Source organism: Bubalus kerabau, chromosome 4, assembly GCF_029407905.1.
Source record: "Bubalus kerabau isolate K-KA32 ecotype Philippines breed swamp buffalo chromosome 4, PCC_UOA_SB_1v2, whole genome shotgun sequence".
NCBI lineage: Eukaryota > Metazoa > Chordata > Mammalia > Artiodactyla > Bovidae > Bubalus > Bubalus kerabau.
In genome coordinates, this window is record NC_073627.1 from 19,330,487 (window position 1) to 19,347,705 (window position 17,219).

Sequence of the window (17,219 nt, forward strand, 5' to 3'; positions counted from 1 at the left end):
CTTGCTCAGGGTCCACTGCACGGCTCCAGACTGGGCCCAGTCCGTGCTGTCTGGAAGTGGCCAAGGAGTGGGCGAGAGGCAGGAAGGTGTGGACTCTGAGGGAAGGCATCAGGGCGGGGCCGGCTTACGCGACGGAGCACTGTGCGAAGGCCAGGTAATCAAGCAGCACATCCAGGCCACGGTTCTCCTCGTTGAGGAACTCCTGCACCCATCTGCAGGACACAGGGCTCCCTGAGGGTCGGCCAGGAGGGGGTGCCGACCCGAGTGGGCACAGCAAGGGGCCCCAGGGCCCTTTCCCCAGAAGACAGCAACCAGCCCCCACCTCAGAAGACCCGGTGACACCACGGGAGGATGCTAGGACTTGGACAGGACCCACGGCCCAGGCACGCCTCAAGGGACCAGCCAAGGGTGGGCAGGAGAGGAGGCAGGGAAGCTGTTCTGGACCCCCATCCTGGAGGGGGGCTCACAGGCACAGCCTGGAGTGGGCATGGGGAGGATAGTAAGGGGCCCCCAGGAGCTCCCTGCTGGCAGAGGTCTCTCCCTCCCATATCCTCCCCACAGAAATCCAAGCCCTCACTCACCCAATGTGGTTGGTCCTCAGAGAGATCTCCAATTCCCGGAGCACCTGCGTGGACTCCTGAACTCGCCTCTTAAACTGGGAGCCAAACACAGGGGGACTCTGGTGGGTGGGGCCCGGGCCTCAGCCAACAGGGCCTGCCCGCCCCCCACAACTGGCCTTTCACGCTCAGCCACCCCCACCACCTCCATACAACTGCCTGGCAGAAAAAGCATTCTCAGGCCACACATACTCCCCCTACACACACACACAGGGTGTACGCCACACGGCCATGTGCAGACACAAAAGAGGCACACCAATGCCTCCTTACACACACACACACACACACATGCGGACAAAGGATACGCACACATTCAAACATGAACACCCTGGATACCCACGCACAAGTGCACATCCATACACAAGTACAGGGAGTACACAGACATAAGATACAAATCCACATACAGACACACGAGGTACACACACACACACACACACCCCTGTTTAAGGACTCGATACACATACATCCATATGTGGACACAAAAGGGCACACATAATACACACACACACATCCATGCCTGCACACATAGTGTGCACACGTGTACATATACACTACACAAATACATACAAGTGTATACATCAGAGCACAAACAGGAACTGCAGAGGAACCCATAAAAGTGGACACCCAGGGCACTTGCATACACACCCTCATCCGTGTACCCACACAGGCCTGCAGAAGAGTTCACACGCACAGTTCCTCCAGCTGCCCCAGGGCTTGCAAAGTGTGGGGGAAAGGGACAGAGAGAAAGAGGGGGACAAATACCCCGAGGTTGGGCATCCAGTCTGCTGCTACTTTTCGGCTGACCCCACCGGTTTCCAGGTAGCTCTTCAGCTTCTGGATATAGGCTGCTGGGGGGTTCTTGACTTGAAACCGCTCCTGTAGAGATGGAGTGGGATGTACAGGGTACCAACCAGGGCCACCACAGGGCAAATGGCCAGCCCTTGTCCCAGAGCCTCTTTCTCAGCTCGGATCCAAGGTCCCAGGCTGTCTTAAACCTCCCCCCCCACCTCAAATATCAAAGGCACAGACCCAAACAATCCACCGGGTCACTTTAAGAGATCCCTGGTCCTTGGCCAGACCATCCCTTCCCTTCATGGTCACAGCCTGGGTAGAGTGTGGAGGGATCAGTCCTACCACACACCCTACCCTGGCAAGGGAGACTCAGGCAGGCCAATAGGTGGCACCCTCGCAGCCCACTGCCCTCCCTGGGCCTCACCCCGGCCCAGAGCTGGGATTACAAAGCAGAAGAACAATCTAGAGGGCCCTAAGGAGGGGCAGCACCTGGCAGGCTGGGGTTCCCTGCCCCAGGGCTCTGCCCCAGCTGTCCTGTAGGGACCTCTGTGTGCGAGTGTCCAGTGCTCAACCCAGCAGCCCCACCGAGGGCTCTAGGAGCCACTCAGACAAGAGGTGGAGGCCACACCAGAGCCCCCTGCCCAAAGGAGCTCCCTCCCTTCCCAACCCAGACGCCTCAGATATGCCCACCACCACCGTCAACCTCTCACTTCTCCCAGGCCTTTATGTGCCCAACCTGAGATGCCAAAGAACAAAGACCCCTACCCCAGTCCCGAAACCTCCAGAGGCAGCTCCCCATCCTCACCTCCCAGACTCCTGCCCTGCCAGCTCCTCCCATCCCAGTCCATTAGCTGGAGCCAAAGGCCCAGCCCTGGCTCCCAGGGGAGGCTCCCTGTTCCCCAACTCCCCAACCCCCAGCCTCCCTCCCTTGCTGAATCACAGCAGCAGCCAGGCCCCACCCTGCCCTGGCTGTACAAGAGGGGTCCTCGCTGCTACCATGGACAGCGGCCCCACAGCCAGAGGGCCGGGGCAGCCAGCATGAGCCAAGAAGGCAGCAAACCCAGACACCTGACTGAGCACCAGGAGCCAACGGCTCTGGTCCCTGCTCTGTCATCTGGGAGCTGGCTGACTTTGGAAGGGGCTTGATTGACTGCAGGTCCTCTGGACCCAAGGTCAAAGGAGGACAGGGATTCCTGACCCTCCTCCCTACCCCTCAGGGGGTGGAACAAAGATGTCCAACCCTGGAACTGCACCTGCTCTTTCCCAGCCCAGAGGCTGCTCCTCTGGGCTCCCAGAGCTGCACTGGCCAGTGCCCTGGGCCAGCCCCTACCCCAGCTCTTCAGAGGGCAGACCCAGCCCGGTTCATGTCTCATCAGGTCACTGGGGAGGCTCATGCCCAAGAGAAGGGGATTTCAGAGTCCAGCATACGCCCTCAGCACCCTCCCAGATGCTATGCTGGCCCCAGGGCAGAGTCGTGGCCCCGTGGCAGCGTGGCAGTGTCCCTTCCCTGCCCGTCCCAGCCTGGAGGGCAGGGCACCAGATGACGGGCGGGGCCTGTGCCCACCTGGTCACATATGAGCTCCCACTTCTTCTCGTTGTCATACTGGCTCAGCAGCTGGACCTTGTCCGGGGGCAAGTTCATGCAGTTCTGGGGAGGAAGACAACCAGGTAAAGAGTCTGAGTCTGGGGATCCAACATTCAGAGGAGGGGAGTCTGGGCATCTTCAGGGGACCCCCTAGAGGCCAGCTCCCTACGGGTCCCTGTCCCCATCGCACCCCTGGAGATAAGGAGCATTAGCCAAGGAGAACACCGAGGCCCAGTCATGGAACACTTCTCCAAAGGCCCGACAGCTGGAAAGTGACACTGGGATTTGAATCTGAGCCTGCCTGACTCTGAGGCCTGGGCTCTGTCTGTCACCCCTGGCATGGAAGCAGGAGCATGGGTTCTCAGCCTGATTTCTGGGGATCTCAGGCCCCTCTGGGCTCATTTCCCCATGTGTGATAAGCGCGTATCATCTCTTCTCCCATTTGGGTGGGAAGCTAACAGGGACCCGTCTTCATTCAAGCCCAAGTATGGCCAGGCGTGCGCCATGCTCCATTCCCATGTGCTAGCAGACACCACATGTGTTTGGTCCCAGCTCAGGGTGCCTGTGTCTCACGAGCACCACAAAGCCTCTTACAGGACAGCCCCCAACAGCCCCCAGCCCTTCCCAGCCCCCTCCTGCCTCATCACTTCGGGACAGAAGGAGTTGGGGACAGGCCGAGGGGGATGAGGTCAGACAGGCAGGGAGTTCCGAGCAGGTGATCACCGCTGCAGGGCCCAGGGAGATTCCAGGGGAAGGCCACTCTGTCACAGGAACCGGGGAGAGCAGGCAGCGCGCTGGGTCTGTGGCTCTGGTGGCCCAGGCTGGGACTCCCCTCCAGAATTAAGAAAGGTCAGCGTTGCTCTGCCTGGGCCCTCCTCCCCCAGCCACAGATGACAAGGCTACAAGGTGGCTGCCAAGCCTCTCCCGACAGACAAGCTTAGGGTCCCACCTAGGGCTATGGAATCACCAGGTGCCACCAACACCAGGGTCTTCCTGGGCACCCCACCTCCCCGGACTTCGAGTGTCCCCCTAATAGAACCAGGACATGATGCCAGTTCACCTCATTTCAGTAAAACTCAGGTTTATTGAGGGTTTACTAGGTGTCAGGTCCCAAAAACAGTTCTGGCCCTCAAGGAGCTCAGAATCTGAGTGGAGATGTGGGAACCCTGGAGAGACCCAGCCCAGGATGGAGGACCCACCCCCACCCCCCCACCGTCCACGCTGATGGCTCAGACTACACATCCTCGGTCACGTGGCCCTGAGCGGAGGCCACAGCTGGAGCAGAGACGGGGCCACACCCACACCCGAGGCTTCTCAGCCAGCTTCCTCTCTGGGGTTCTGCGTCTAATTCTGGGGCTCTGGCCAGATCTCACCCCCAAAATCACAGCTTTCGGTCAGCCCCAGACAACAGGAAGCTGGGTGCCCTCGGCCCCTGGTTGCCCAAGTTTTCCGGCTAGGGCCCTACTTGAGAGGTGAAACAGCCTGCCCACCAGGCCCCCTCCCCGAGCGGGAGTCTGGGGATGGGACTACGTCATCCCTCTCCCCCGTTGCGAAAGTGAGCCTGGATTGAGGAAACTGCCTCAGTCTCATCTGTCACCCTCCCCCAACCTGGCGCCAAGGGCCTGGACCGCTCCTGCCCTCTGGAAGGGACAGCCCAGGAAGGGGCCCTGGAGCCCAGAGCAGGGTCCTATTGGCTGCAAGTCCTCCGTGGGGCCATCCTCTGTCTCTGTCCCTGTCTCTTTCTCCCTGGGCTCTCCTGATCCATCCTTCCACCCTACAGAGACCCAGGGTGGGGCAGGGCTGAGGTGGAGGGGGTGGGGGAGCCAAGACTGGGCAGGAGGAGGAAGCAGAGAGAAGAAGGCAGGCAACATCAGGGAACCTGGACTGGTGGGCAGCACAGAGGAAGGAGTTGGAGGGGGAAGGGGAAGGGTGCAGAGGAGTGGGGGAGGGCTCAGCAGCTTAGCCTTAGAGGGGATCGCTGCTTCCTGATAGGGGTCTTCGGGGCCCTCTCCCACCCTGGGGACTTGCTGGCTCCTAGAGTGGCCCCAGCCATACTTCTAGAGGCAGCAACTAATCCTCATAATGACTCCAACAATTGTGATGTCAGCTTTGCCTGAGGGCTGACCAGCCCTGCTCACAGAGGGCCACCTCCCCCCATCCCCACCATTACTGGCCTCACCGTCACCCATACACTACAGGTTCAAGCACAGGCTGATGACCTCCCCAAGGTTAGGAAGCCAGGACAAGGGGAGCCAGGCTGGCTTTGAGCCCCAACTGACTGGGAACCAGCGCCCAGGTCCACCCCCCAACTTCCACCCCATGGCTATTACTGGGGAGGGGGAGGCCTCTGCTGGCCAGCACGCCTGTCCAGTGGTGGTGGAGGGGAGGGCACCCCTTTGCCCCTTCCCCACCTGGGCCTCCTCAGGGCCCCGGGCCTGCATTCCAGCCTGCCAGACGGGCTAAATTTAGGCTCGGAAATCAGAAATAGCTCTGACAGCGCTGAGCGCTAATTAGCAGCTGTTCCTTGGAGATGCCCACCAAAAGAGACAGGTCCCCTGGGGAGCAGGAGAGGGACAGGTGATGCCACTCGCTCTGAGTGGGGTGAGGCCACCCTGGAAACATCCACAGACCACCAGACTTGGGGCCCTTAGTGAGGAGGCAGCACCCGGGGGCTGGGGGCTGGGACACAAGCAGGAGGTTGGCTGACGGTGCTCAAATGAGATAGGAGAGGATCGTGAAGTCCAGGTGTCTGTGTGTGGGGGAGACACCCACCTCCTGCAAGGGGAGGAGGGGGAGGCGGCTGTGACGTGGAGGACCTGAGCTGGATTCAGGGGACCCACCTAGCCTAACTACTTCTCTGCCTCCTTCAGCCTCACTTTCCTCTTCCATAAAATGAGCACATTTCCTTTCTGCCTCAGACTCAGGGCTCCCAGGACCGCCCAGTGAGGAGCCATGCTTTGATGTAACAATACTCTTCAGGGGCAAACCACAATGAAGAGACACGTCACAGGCTGGGGGAGTCCACTGAAGCCCCCAAGGCGAGGGATGTGTGGCGGACAGAAGTTTGTGAAAAGAGCCGGATAAAGCAGACCTGTCTCCAAAGCTCGGCCAAAAAAAATGAACTGAGCCTTCAGCCCCCTCCCCCGCTGCCCTTCATGCTGTGAGGGCGACTCATCTCTCAGGGCGTGACTGTGACCCTGATTGAGAGAAGAAGCTGCCATTAGAATGTACGGGGGATCACTCTGCCTCCTCCCTGCTCCCCTCTCTGGGTGTCAGAGGGGCCTCCAGCCTTGCACACTCAAGACCAGCCCCTTGCAAGCCGTCCCCCCCTCCGCCTCCCTGACATCTTGGCAGGTGTCCCTGGAAACTGAAGGGGCTCCAGCTACATCTGGACACAGCCACACCCTCCGGTTTCACTTTCAGTTTGAGCTGAGACTCTGTCCCGACACACCTGCCCACCCTTTCCCTAGGACGTCTAGCCCTTCAAGCCCCAGGATGCCCTTGAACTTGGGCACCAGCCCAAATTCTCAGACCAGCCCTACAGGGATTCCACAGCCTGATGGGATCCAGAAGCAAGTCCCCACTTCCCTATCCATCTTCTAAGACCCCCTCTATGTAGTCTCAACCTTGGTCTTAGAGCTCTTCAGTGCAGCTCCAGAAACAATCGATTTTATCCACTTTTCAAAATTCTGGTACATAGATTTTCTAGGGCTCTTATAAGCAATCCAAGATGTAGAGGAGGATGTGGGGTGACCTGGCCTTAGAATCAGGTGCTGAGAACCCCACAAAGCTAACAGCTTCTTCCATCGGGGTTGAAGGGTCCCCATGGCAGGACCAAGGGCAAGCAGGGTAGAAGCCAGGGCAGCAGGCACCGCCCTTATCATCCAAGCTGGTAGGAGGCTAACAACGGTGATGACAACAATAATTAATATGGACCCACTCCAGTGTTCTTGCCTGGAGAATCCCAGGGACGGGGGAGCCTGGTGGGCTGCTGTCTATGGGGTCGCACAGAGTCGGACACGACTGAAGTGACTTAGCATAGCATAGCAAAGCACTCATACTCTGATTAAAAAAATAATAATAATAAATATTCCTTCCCAATGTTCACCCTATGCCATGTGACTTATATCTCAACAACAAGCCTACAAAGAATCAGGTTGGACAAAAAGTTCATCCAGGTTTTCCATAGCAACTTACAGGAAAGCTCGAACAAACTCTTTGGCCAACCCAATAGATACTAGCCTAATCCCCATTTCACAAATGGGAAACTGAGGCCTGGAGCCATCAGGCCGCTTGCCCAAGGTGACCTCGAAGCCAGCTGGTTAAGAAGCCTCAGTTTCCTCGAAGAAGGAGCGCTCAGAGCAACGAGAAACGTGGGTCCCGGGCCCCCAAGGGTCTTCCTCAGACAGCCTGCCCCAGGGGCCTGTCTGAGGAACCAGGAACAGCCAACCCCGTTTCCTGCCACCCAGCACCCTACGTTTCCTGTTGTTGCCCACACTGAGCTCTTACTCACTGGGGAACCCCCCCCCCAGCACACCCTCTCTCAGAGGGAAGTGGAGGCCTCCCACCCCCTCTCCGCGCACACGGCTACCGTTAGCACCGCGCTGCCCCACCCTCCAGGAGGGCTGGGCCCGCCTCTCCGTGGTTTCCGGCCACCAGCAGCTTTCGCCAAGGCCCCACTGTGCCTGACCTGTGTGATGGCAGGGAGGGCAGCCTGGCCTGCGACGGTCAAAGACTAAAGTTGGCACCTGTGGTTGGTCTTGAAGCTGGAGGTGGGGGAGGGAGGAGGCAGGGTCTGGGCTCCTTCCTCCTCGAAGGGCCCCCAGATGAAGAGGAGCAAATGGGTTCCAACATCCTCCCGTTCTCAAGGCAGACACAGCACTTGCTCTGTGTCAGGCATCGTGCTAAGCACTCTTTAATCCCCTCGATTCTATCTAATCCCTTCGACGATCCTAGCAAGCACACGTAGGCTTTTGATTTTTTGGTCGCACCGCATGGAGTTCGGGATCTTAGTTCTCCAACCAGGGATAGACCCCGCGCCCACTGCAGTGGAAGCGCAGAGTCTTAACCACTAGGGAAGTCCTTGACATATAACCATTTTTCTTATCTTTTTTACACATGAGGAAAACTAAAACTCAGAGCGTGTGGGTAACTTGCTCAAGGTCACAGAGGTAGTAAGTGGCCAGGACGAAGCTCAAATCCTCAACTTCATGACCCCAAAGCCCAAGGAAGCTCCTCCGCCTTTCCCATGAGTAACCCCTGCCCTTCTTAGAGGCTGGGAAGCCTAAGCCACCTCCCAGGGCCCCGTGTTCCCAGGAAAAATGCAGAGGTGGCCCGAGAGCAGCCCCACCTGTTCCTGCCCTTCTCCCCCTTCCAGCTCTTTGCCAACTGGTCCCAGATGTCACTGTGAATCACGCTGACCACATCCCCGGATCTCCAGGGGCAGCATGTGCCAGGTCTGCTTGTTGGGAATGGCATCCCACGGCCTCTGCCCAGCCCAGCCCAGCCTCTGACCACAGGGCCACAGCCCCACCAAGATCCTCCAGAGACAGGAGACATAGGGTCAGAATGACCACACAGCTCCATGCGCCAAACTTCGTCTGGCCCACCCCAGAGGAGGGACCAATAGAGAAGGCAGAGCCTCGGTTGCAGTCGACAGAATGAGACACGTTTGCCCTTCACCTCCAGTCCCAGTCCCCATGGGGAAAGGGTCCAGCTAAAAGCAGGACTCCCAGCAGCCACACCCTGCTTGGGACCGTCCTGACCTCCCCATACAGCCTGGCCAGGTGCACACCACCTATGGCACATGCTAAGGGCACCCCGGGTGCCAGGCCCATCCGGTGAATTCCTCTCTTCTCAGACGCCAGCATCACTTGGCCTCCAGCACATCACAGCGCCTTCCCTTGATCCCTTTGCCCCAAGGCTACAGGCTCCTCCCCACCCAGACAGATTCAGGGGTGTCCTAGGCCTGACTGTAAGCCTGGCACTTCCGGCAGGCCTTAGAAAGAGTGCCCTACCATCCCAAACCCTGACCCCTGCAGAGGAAGGCCTGAAGGGGCTGGAAGACACCCAGCGTTCAGCAGGGCGTAGGAGAGGCGAGAGCACAGAGCTTGGCGGGCTGGTTTCCCACTATTGCAGCAGGCCCGTGTCTCTGGGCAGCCATCGCTCCTCTGCTGTTGCTAAGGCAGCAGGCGGAAACCCTGGCGCAACCTGCTCTTTCTCCCCACCCCCATTTTAAGCCGGGGCACCCCTCTCTCTCACAGCCTCCTTGGAAAAAGTGCCCCCACCACCCATTCTTGCCTGGGAAAAAGGCTGCCCCCAGGGAAAGGGAAAACAAGCACCCTCACCTCCTGTCTAGCATTGGGTCTGGTCAGGGCACCCCTGACCCACAAGAGGGGTCCCACTGCCAGAAGCCAAGCAGTGGTTTTGTATGGGATCCTACTCCCCACCCTGGAGGAAAGGGCTGAGCTTCAGTGAAAGAGAGAGGTTCCCTGGGGACATGTGACTAAATCCCAAGGGGAGGGCTGTCTGTGCTTCCCCCATCCAGACTGGAGGATCCCTGGATGTGTGAGGCCCACCCCCTCAGCAGTCTGAGGTTCTCCTCTTAGATATTCACTGAGGACAGGACTCAGCTCTGGCCAAGGAGGCAGCATTCAGATGGAGGGTGTGCGGTGCTCAGTTGCTCAGTCGTGTCTGACTCTTTGTGACCCCATGGACTGTAGCCCACCAGGCAAATTGTTCCATAGCATCTTCCAGGCAAGAATACTGGACTGGGTTGCCATTTCCTACTCCAGTGGACACCTATCCGACCAAGGGGTCGAACCCACATCTCCTGCATTGGCAGGTGGATTTTTTACTACTGCACCATGGAGGCACCTCCTGTAATCCTGTTACTGACCCTATGTGTGTTTAATCCTATTACTGACCCTACGTGAGCGACGTGAGGTCGCTCAGTCATGTTTGACTCTTTACGACCCCATGGACTGTAGCCCGCCAGGCTCCTCTGTCCATGGAATTCTCCAGGCAAGAATACTGGAGTGGGTAGCCATCCCCTTCTCCAGGGCATCTTCCCAACCCAGGGATCAAACCTGGGTTTCCCCCATTGCAGGCAGATTCTTTACCCTCTGGGCCACACTAGGTTTAGCCAAATCCACAGCCCCAGCCAGCCTCAGGCAGGAGCCAAGGGTGTCACCCCAGGACACGGTGAGGAGTTAGAGAAACCAGGTTCTTAGCCAAGAGACCTTGGGTTGGGTGTGTTCTGCTCATGCAAGACATGGGACAGGCTGATCCCTCCCAGGAAGAAGGGGGAAGTGTAAACACACTAGGGTTCCTAGGGGTTGGGAGGGGTGAGACCCAGTGGGTGCCGCTGCCCTAGATTTCCACCCAGCCACTACCGCTATCTCCACCAAGACACCCTCAGACCCCTCTCTGGGCCTCCACCCTCCACGCCCTGGTTCTCAGGCACCCCTAGTGGCATTCAGTGTCAGACTCGGCCAATCGGAGCAAAGGCCAAAAAAAAAAAAAAAAAAAAAGCAAGCAGGGCAATCAAGTCCTACACAGGCATTACCCTTGACTTTTGGATTTTCCAGGGGTCTGAATTATTCACACAGCTCCTCCCCGTCTCTTCCTAACAGAGAACGTGGACTGGGGCCTGGGCCTCACCCCAAAAGCCCAACCCCCCATCCATAGACACTTAAGGGGAAAGACAGAATGGTGTCCCCCCATTCAGGCTGGCTGGGGTCCAGGGATCCACCACTAACTCAGGCTCCCCCGATGGCCCCTTCTCCCCCTTCCAACTCTGTTCCACCCTGTTCACTTTGTGCAGCCATGGGTTTGGGGAAAGGGAAGCCCGTGGAGAGGTAGGGTACTAGGGGCCTAGCCTGTGTGAGGTATCCTCCCCCTCCCCGCCTCCCTTTCCCAGAATCAAGCAAGGTGGATAGATCAGAGCCCACCCCCACCCCACAGCTCCTCCAATCACTCCTAGGCTTTCTCCTGGGAGGGGGCAGCAGCCAAGATTTCCAGGAACTGTTAGGAGGGGCCATGCAGAGGATCTGGCAAGTAGGGCCTCACGGCAGGCCAGGGGAGGGGAAGTGATGTCAAGGAGGTGGAGGGGACGGCCACCGGCCTACATGGCTCTGCTGCCTGCAGCACCCTCGGGCCCCCACCCTCAGACCTGCAGTGCCAGTCTGCTCAGACTTGGAAGTGCCTCTGGGGAAAAGCACGGCCTTATTTGCCTGTCACCCAGGGTCTGGAGAGGGAGCTGACAGCAGACAGGCCACCAGGCAATTAGTTAGAGAAGGGAGCCTGGGACAGGGCTGAGGTAGGGAGAGGGAAGTGAGAATGAGGGGCCTTTGGCTCTCCCTTCTTCCACCAAGTCTTAGGGTACCCTGACTTAGCTCTGGATCCCCCACCCACCAACTGCCTCCAGGTTCAGTCTGAGCTGGTAGTTTCCTCTCCGGTTGCCTAGTCCCCAAGGCCCCCCAATTCCCTGGAGCAGGTGACAGTGCAGATGGGGGGCTTTCAGACTTTTGCTCCACCCCAAGCCAGAGCGACCAACCCATCCTGACCCCGCCCTTCCTAACCTGAATCCCTCCAGTGGGTGCGAGGGGAGGCCCAAGATCAGGACCCACAGACAAGCACTCCCTGACACAGAAGGAGGGAGAAACACAGCCAGCCCCTCTGCATGACCTGACAACCCAGGTCCCAGCAGCTCAGACACCAGCAGATCAGGACCCCAAACACAAGCAGATGCTCCAGACCTGCACCCGGCAGCTGGGCCTGCGTGAAGAGGGAGAGGAGGTGCCCCCGGGACCCCACAGCACCGTGGCGCTCCCAACTTCCTCACAGGACATTTTTTTTGGACCTTTAGACCCATAAGCTCTGGGGGAGGGGGTGTTTTGGGAGGGAGTCTGGGCGATCGCAGAAGAAAGTTTTGGGGGGAGAGTGCTAAGTCACTCTGAAAGAAACCACTGTCACTCCCACCCCCCCGCCCTGGAGGGGCCGCCGGGGATCTCCAAGCGGTACCTGAGCCCCCGGGGGCGGGGACGCCTGATGAGCCCCTGTTACCCCACGCCCGAGCCGCGCGCACCGCGGGTCATACTCACCAGGACCCGGTTAAACCTCTCCTCCAGCTCTCCGGCCGCGGGCATGGGCTGCTTGGGCGCCGCGGGCTGCTTGGGGGCCAACGCGGCGGGGCTCGCGGGCTGCTCCGCGCTGCCGGCCGCGTTCCCCATGGTGGTCCCCACCCAGTCGGCCAGGCGCCTCCAGCCTCGGAAATCCAGCTTTCCCGGGGAGGGCGGTCAAGGCTCCTGGCCTGGGGGGGCAAAATGGGCAGCGGCTCTCGGCGGCGGCGGGGGCTCGGCGACGCGGGCGCTCGGATCAGCGGCGCGCAGGGACCGGGGCGCTGCGTCCCATCGGGGCGGCCCCGTCCGAGGAGCCAGGCAGCGAGCTGCGGGGTTGGGGGAGGAAGTCAGGCTGCAAGCCGCCGGGGCCAGAGGGCTGGGCCGGGGGCAGGAAGCTGCGGCGCGGGCTCCCCCCTCGGCGATCTTCTAACTTCTGCTGTCTCTCCCGGTGCGCGCAAACCGCATTTCGGCGCCGCCGCTACGCACCCAGCCCCAGGGGGGCGGGCTGGAGGGAGGGGGCGGGCGCCGGGCGCCTGCCGGGGGTCCGCCGCAGCCATCGCGCTGCAGAGAGGGGGCTACCGACCCGCTTCACCTGCCGCAGAGGGGGCGGCGGGCGCCTCTTCACCTGCCGGAGCGGGAGCGACAGAAGCGAGGCAGAGGCGGCGGCGCGCTCGGCGGCGCCTCCGGGTCCTAGAACCGCAGGCTCCTGCTAGCTCGGAACCGGGGGTACCTGCGGGGTCTGGGTGAAGGGGGTCACAGCACGGGGGACGAAGGGGGCAATCCTCGGAGTTGAGGACCGCCAGCACCTACGTGGGCGGCTTGGAAACCCATGACGCGGCGGCGCTGGGGCGCAAGGGCTGCGTCCTTCTCTCTGGTTCCCGCCGAGGAAGGTGGGAACCCCCTTCCAGGCCCCCCACCCCTTGTTTCTCTCCTTCTCTGTTTAGCCCAGGACCGAGCTGAAGACCAGAGGGAACCATCTGCAAATAAGAACCCCAAAGCAGAGGTGGGGGGCGCAGATCCAGGCCAGTGGAGACCCCCGCGACCTGTTCCACTCTGGACAGACTCTGCGCCCGTGCCAATATCCTCAGGGCTTTTAGAATGGAGGTGCCCGTGGAAAAAGGCAGGCAGGCAGAGTCTGGAGACCATCAAGGCGGTCTCAAGGAGAAGCGCAGGGTTGGGGAACAGGAGGATTAAGGCCAGCATCCACGCTGGGAAAGAAGCAGGCACTGCGGAGAGGGGGGCGGAAATCTTGACGCTGTCACCTCCAGGGATCTAACTAAAGTGGCCTCTCACTCACCTTGGCGAATGAGAGTCCCTGAAGTCTGGCCAATTACAGCAGTACTTCCAGAGGTCTTCTTTCCGTCATCCTGACAATGACCAGGGAAGGTAGGTATTGATATCCTCATTTTAGAGGGGGAAATTGAGGCTCAATGTGACTTGCCCAAGGGCCCACAGTTAATAAAGAGCAGAAACAGGCCTCCTTTCTGTCCACCTGCAAAATCTCCAGTGCCTTGGCCTGGCCTCCTACCGGCCCTCTCATTCAGGATGGACCAGAGGATAAGAGAGTGTTCGGAGGTGGAGGGTAGAACCCCAGGTCTGGGCACAATCTCCAGCCTGAATGTGAGGCTTTTCTCTTTCAGGGGTTCCTCCTTCTCCCCGTCTAATTTGTGGGGATCCTCAGTGGGTCCTTCCTTGCACTGTCAAGGCATTGAGGACCGAGGACCCACTAATGAACCCTGGCTTTTCTCTAGGCCAGGCAGGAGCCATATATGTTCCCTCCCCTAGAGCTTCCTCTTCCTTCTGCCCTCCTTCTCAGATTCAGAACCACTGAAGTTTAAGCAGGAGCTGGAAAATTTATCTAATCTTAAGGAAGGCCCTGGAATGAACCAGCCCCTTCCCCCAGGCTGACTCGATTTAAACCTCTCTTCTGCCAAGGTCACAAGCACCTCTGGTGGGTGAGAGATGTGATCACTTATTTCATGTCCCAGCCAGGGACCCATAAGGTCAGACAAAACAAGATATTCCTTGGGCGTGTTAAGAAGGTGACACTGTGCGCCCACTGCCCTCCGCTCCAACCGGAGCAAACCACAGTCTTGCCCTTGGGTCCTTGCCCTTGAGATTACCTAGGACCTCTCTTTTTCTTTTCTTCTTCCTTCCTTCCTCTCTTTATTTCACTCTGTCTCTCTATTTAAAGAATATAGTCCCCGATGTCTTCAGTGGCTCTCTTTCCATTTAACAAGCCTTTACTTAGCACTAGCTCTGTGCTGGGGACCGTGCTCACTCCTGAAGGTTCTGAGGCTGATGAGAAGAGTCTCTGTCCTCAGGCTGCTCACAGCCTAGCAAGGGAGGAACACACTGTCAACACATCTGGGAGAGTGGCTTGTGGGAGCTGTTTCCCGTAGCTGGAAATCCCATCAGGGTGGGGAGCCTCTAATGTAATAGTTGCCAGCCTGCGCTCTCAATCCCTAGGAGTGGTCAGGTCATTGCCAACCACTGCCCACCCAAGGCCTAATGGAAATAAGCCTGGGCTAAGCAGGACTTCTGGTGTGGAAAATGATCAGCCCAACAAACCTACATTAGCTCTCTCTCATGCTGATCAGAACTGTAAGGTGCCAAAAAAAAAATTTTTTTTTAATCAATTGTTACCTAATACATTTGGTTTGCTTGGCAGGAAGTATCTTTCCTATGTGGTCCACAGAGGAGGAAATCCTAGAAAGGATGCTTGAAGTTTAGGACCAATGCTTTGGTGGGTCTGTGCTTCCCCCTGCTGGGCACAGGAGGTATGACAGCCAAGACAGGGTGAGGCCTCCAGTGGTGATGGAGATGGAGTCACAGCATGGATGACATTTCTAAATTATTGTCGCCTTGTCACCTCCGATGGAATGATGGTGCAGCCTTTGGGCACACTTGGAGCTCAGGTGACTGAGCAGGTTTCCCCAGGAATCTCCTCCCTCCCCATCCCTGCTCACCATTACTCAGTTGGTGCCTCATTTTTTCTAAGGTGATACATGTGCACAGTTTAAAAGAAAAGCAGGTTTAATGTGTCTTTCCAGAGATACTTTGGATATTTACAAGCAATGCATGTGTGTGTGTGTGTGATAGCACACATTTCACACTGTTTGACACCTTGTTATTTTCACTTAATAACATTTCTGCCTTTGGAACTTCCCTGGTGATTCAGTGGTAAAGAATGTGCCTGCCAACACAGCAGACACGGGTTCGATCCCTGGTCCAAAAGGATCCCACATGCAACTAAGTCCAAGCGCACCACAACTGCAGAGCCTGCCCTCTAGAGCCTAGGAGTCCCAACTACTGAATCCATGTGCAGCAACTACTGACTCCTGCATACCCTCGATCCCGCCCATGCTGTGCAATAAGATAGAAGCCCCCATTCGTAGCAACTAGAGAAAATGTGCCTGCAGCAACAAAGACCTACCACAGCCAAAAATGAAAAGATAAAATTATTTTTAAAGAATAATTATTATTTTAATTAATTAATATTATAAAAATAATTATTTAATTATTATTTATTTCTGCCTCTACAAAAGCTACCTAGGCTTTCGGCACACAGAATGTGTCACAATTTATTTCACTCTTCTCTTCCTAATGGGTATTTAGCTTGTGTCAGCCTTTTGTTACTATAAACAATGGTGCCTATAGGCAAACATCTTTGGTACATATATTTATTTGCACTTATGTGTGTATCTGTAAGACACATTTATAAATATGACATTGCAGGGTCAGAGGTTATATGCTTTTAAATGTCAGATAGATTTTCACTGAAATTTGGATAGATTTGAAATTGCCTTTCAAAAAGTCTGCACCAATTTGCAACCTCCAACAAGGAGTGAGATCACCTGTTTCAACCATCCTAACTAACAGGATATTTTCAGGCCTTTGGGATTAGTTTTGCGGGGTTTTTTTTAATATTTGTTTATTTGACTGCACCAGGTCTTAGTTGCAGCACGTGGGACCTTTAGTCATGGCATGGGAACACTTAGCGGCAACATGTGGGTTCTAATTCCCTGACCAGGGATCAAACCTGGGCCCCATACACTGGGACCATGGACTCTTAGCCACTGGACCACCAAGGAAGTCCCAGCCTTTTGGTTTTTGATGAAGCCTCTTTGAAAGTCTTTGTGACAAAGCAGGTGATGATCTTTCTCTTTCTTTAAGGCAGAGACTGTCTCTTCTGGCCCGGTCTCCCCATCACAGGACTTAAATATTAAATGAAAGAAAATAAGACTGCATTTTAGTAGACCTAGAGAGGGGAGTCGGAGAAGGCAATGGCACCCCACTCCAGTACTCTTGCTTGCAAAATCCCATGGATGGAGGAGCCTGGTGGGCTGCAGTCCATGGGGTCGCTAAGAGTCAGACACGACTGAGCGACTTCACTTTCACTTCTCTCTTTCACGCATTGGAGAAGGAAATGGCAACCACTCCAGTGTTCTTGCCTGGAGAATCCCAGGGACGGGGGAGCCTGGTGGGCTGCCGTCTATGGGGTCGCTAAGAGTCGGACACGACTGAGCGACTTCACTTTCACTTCTCTCTTTCACGCATTGGAGAAGGAAATGGCAACCCACTCCAGTGTTCTTGCCTGGAGAATCCCAGGGACGGGGGAGCCTGGTGGGCTGCCGTCTATGGGGTCGCACAGAGTCGGACATGACTGAAGCGACTTAGCAGCAGCAGCAGCAGCAGAGAGGGGAGTAGAGGGTTAGGGTTAAGCATGAACCCTGTCCTTAAGGGTCACTCTTGTTTCCAGGCCCTGGTCAAGCCTCTGCCTCAAACCCAAAAGCCGTCCTCTTGAGAATTCCCTGGCAGTGGGAAGAGTTAAGAGTCTGTGCTTCCATTGCAGGGGGGCATGGGTTCAATCCCTGGTTGGGGAACCAAGATCCCAAAAGCCAGGCAACTTGGCCAAAAAGCAAAAGCTTTCCTCTTGCAAGCACCTCCCAGATTTTAAGATCTGATATTGAAGCATTTCCTAGGCAGCTCTCACTCAGCTCTCTTATATCCCAGGGATGGGCCTCATCATCCCTGGGCTGCCTAAAGGAAATAAGCCAGATGTTCAGCAATTGAGGATCAGTTAAACCAGCAATCCAATAG

At 57.1% G+C, this 17,219-nt stretch overlaps 1 protein-coding gene across 1 annotated transcript in view; it reads right to left on the reverse strand.

Moving 5' to 3' along the window:
- The window catches only part of FMNL1 (formin like 1), a 26,426-nt gene extending 13,951 nt beyond the window's left edge, over positions 1-12,475 (reverse strand). Inside the window, exons 1-5 of the mRNA XM_055575652.1 lie at positions 12,099-12,475; positions 2,974-3,057; positions 1,380-1,493; positions 582-655; positions 129-212 (exon numbers count right to left, since the gene is read on the reverse strand). Coding sequence (XP_055431627.1) covers positions 129-212; positions 582-655; positions 1,380-1,493; positions 2,974-3,057; positions 12,099-12,227 — 485 coding nt within the window. The 5' untranslated portion in view covers positions 12,228-12,475. The remainder of the gene's footprint in view (positions 1-128; positions 213-581; positions 656-1,379; positions 1,494-2,973; positions 3,058-12,098) is intronic.
- Between the last annotated feature and the right edge of the window lie 4,744 nt (positions 12,476-17,219).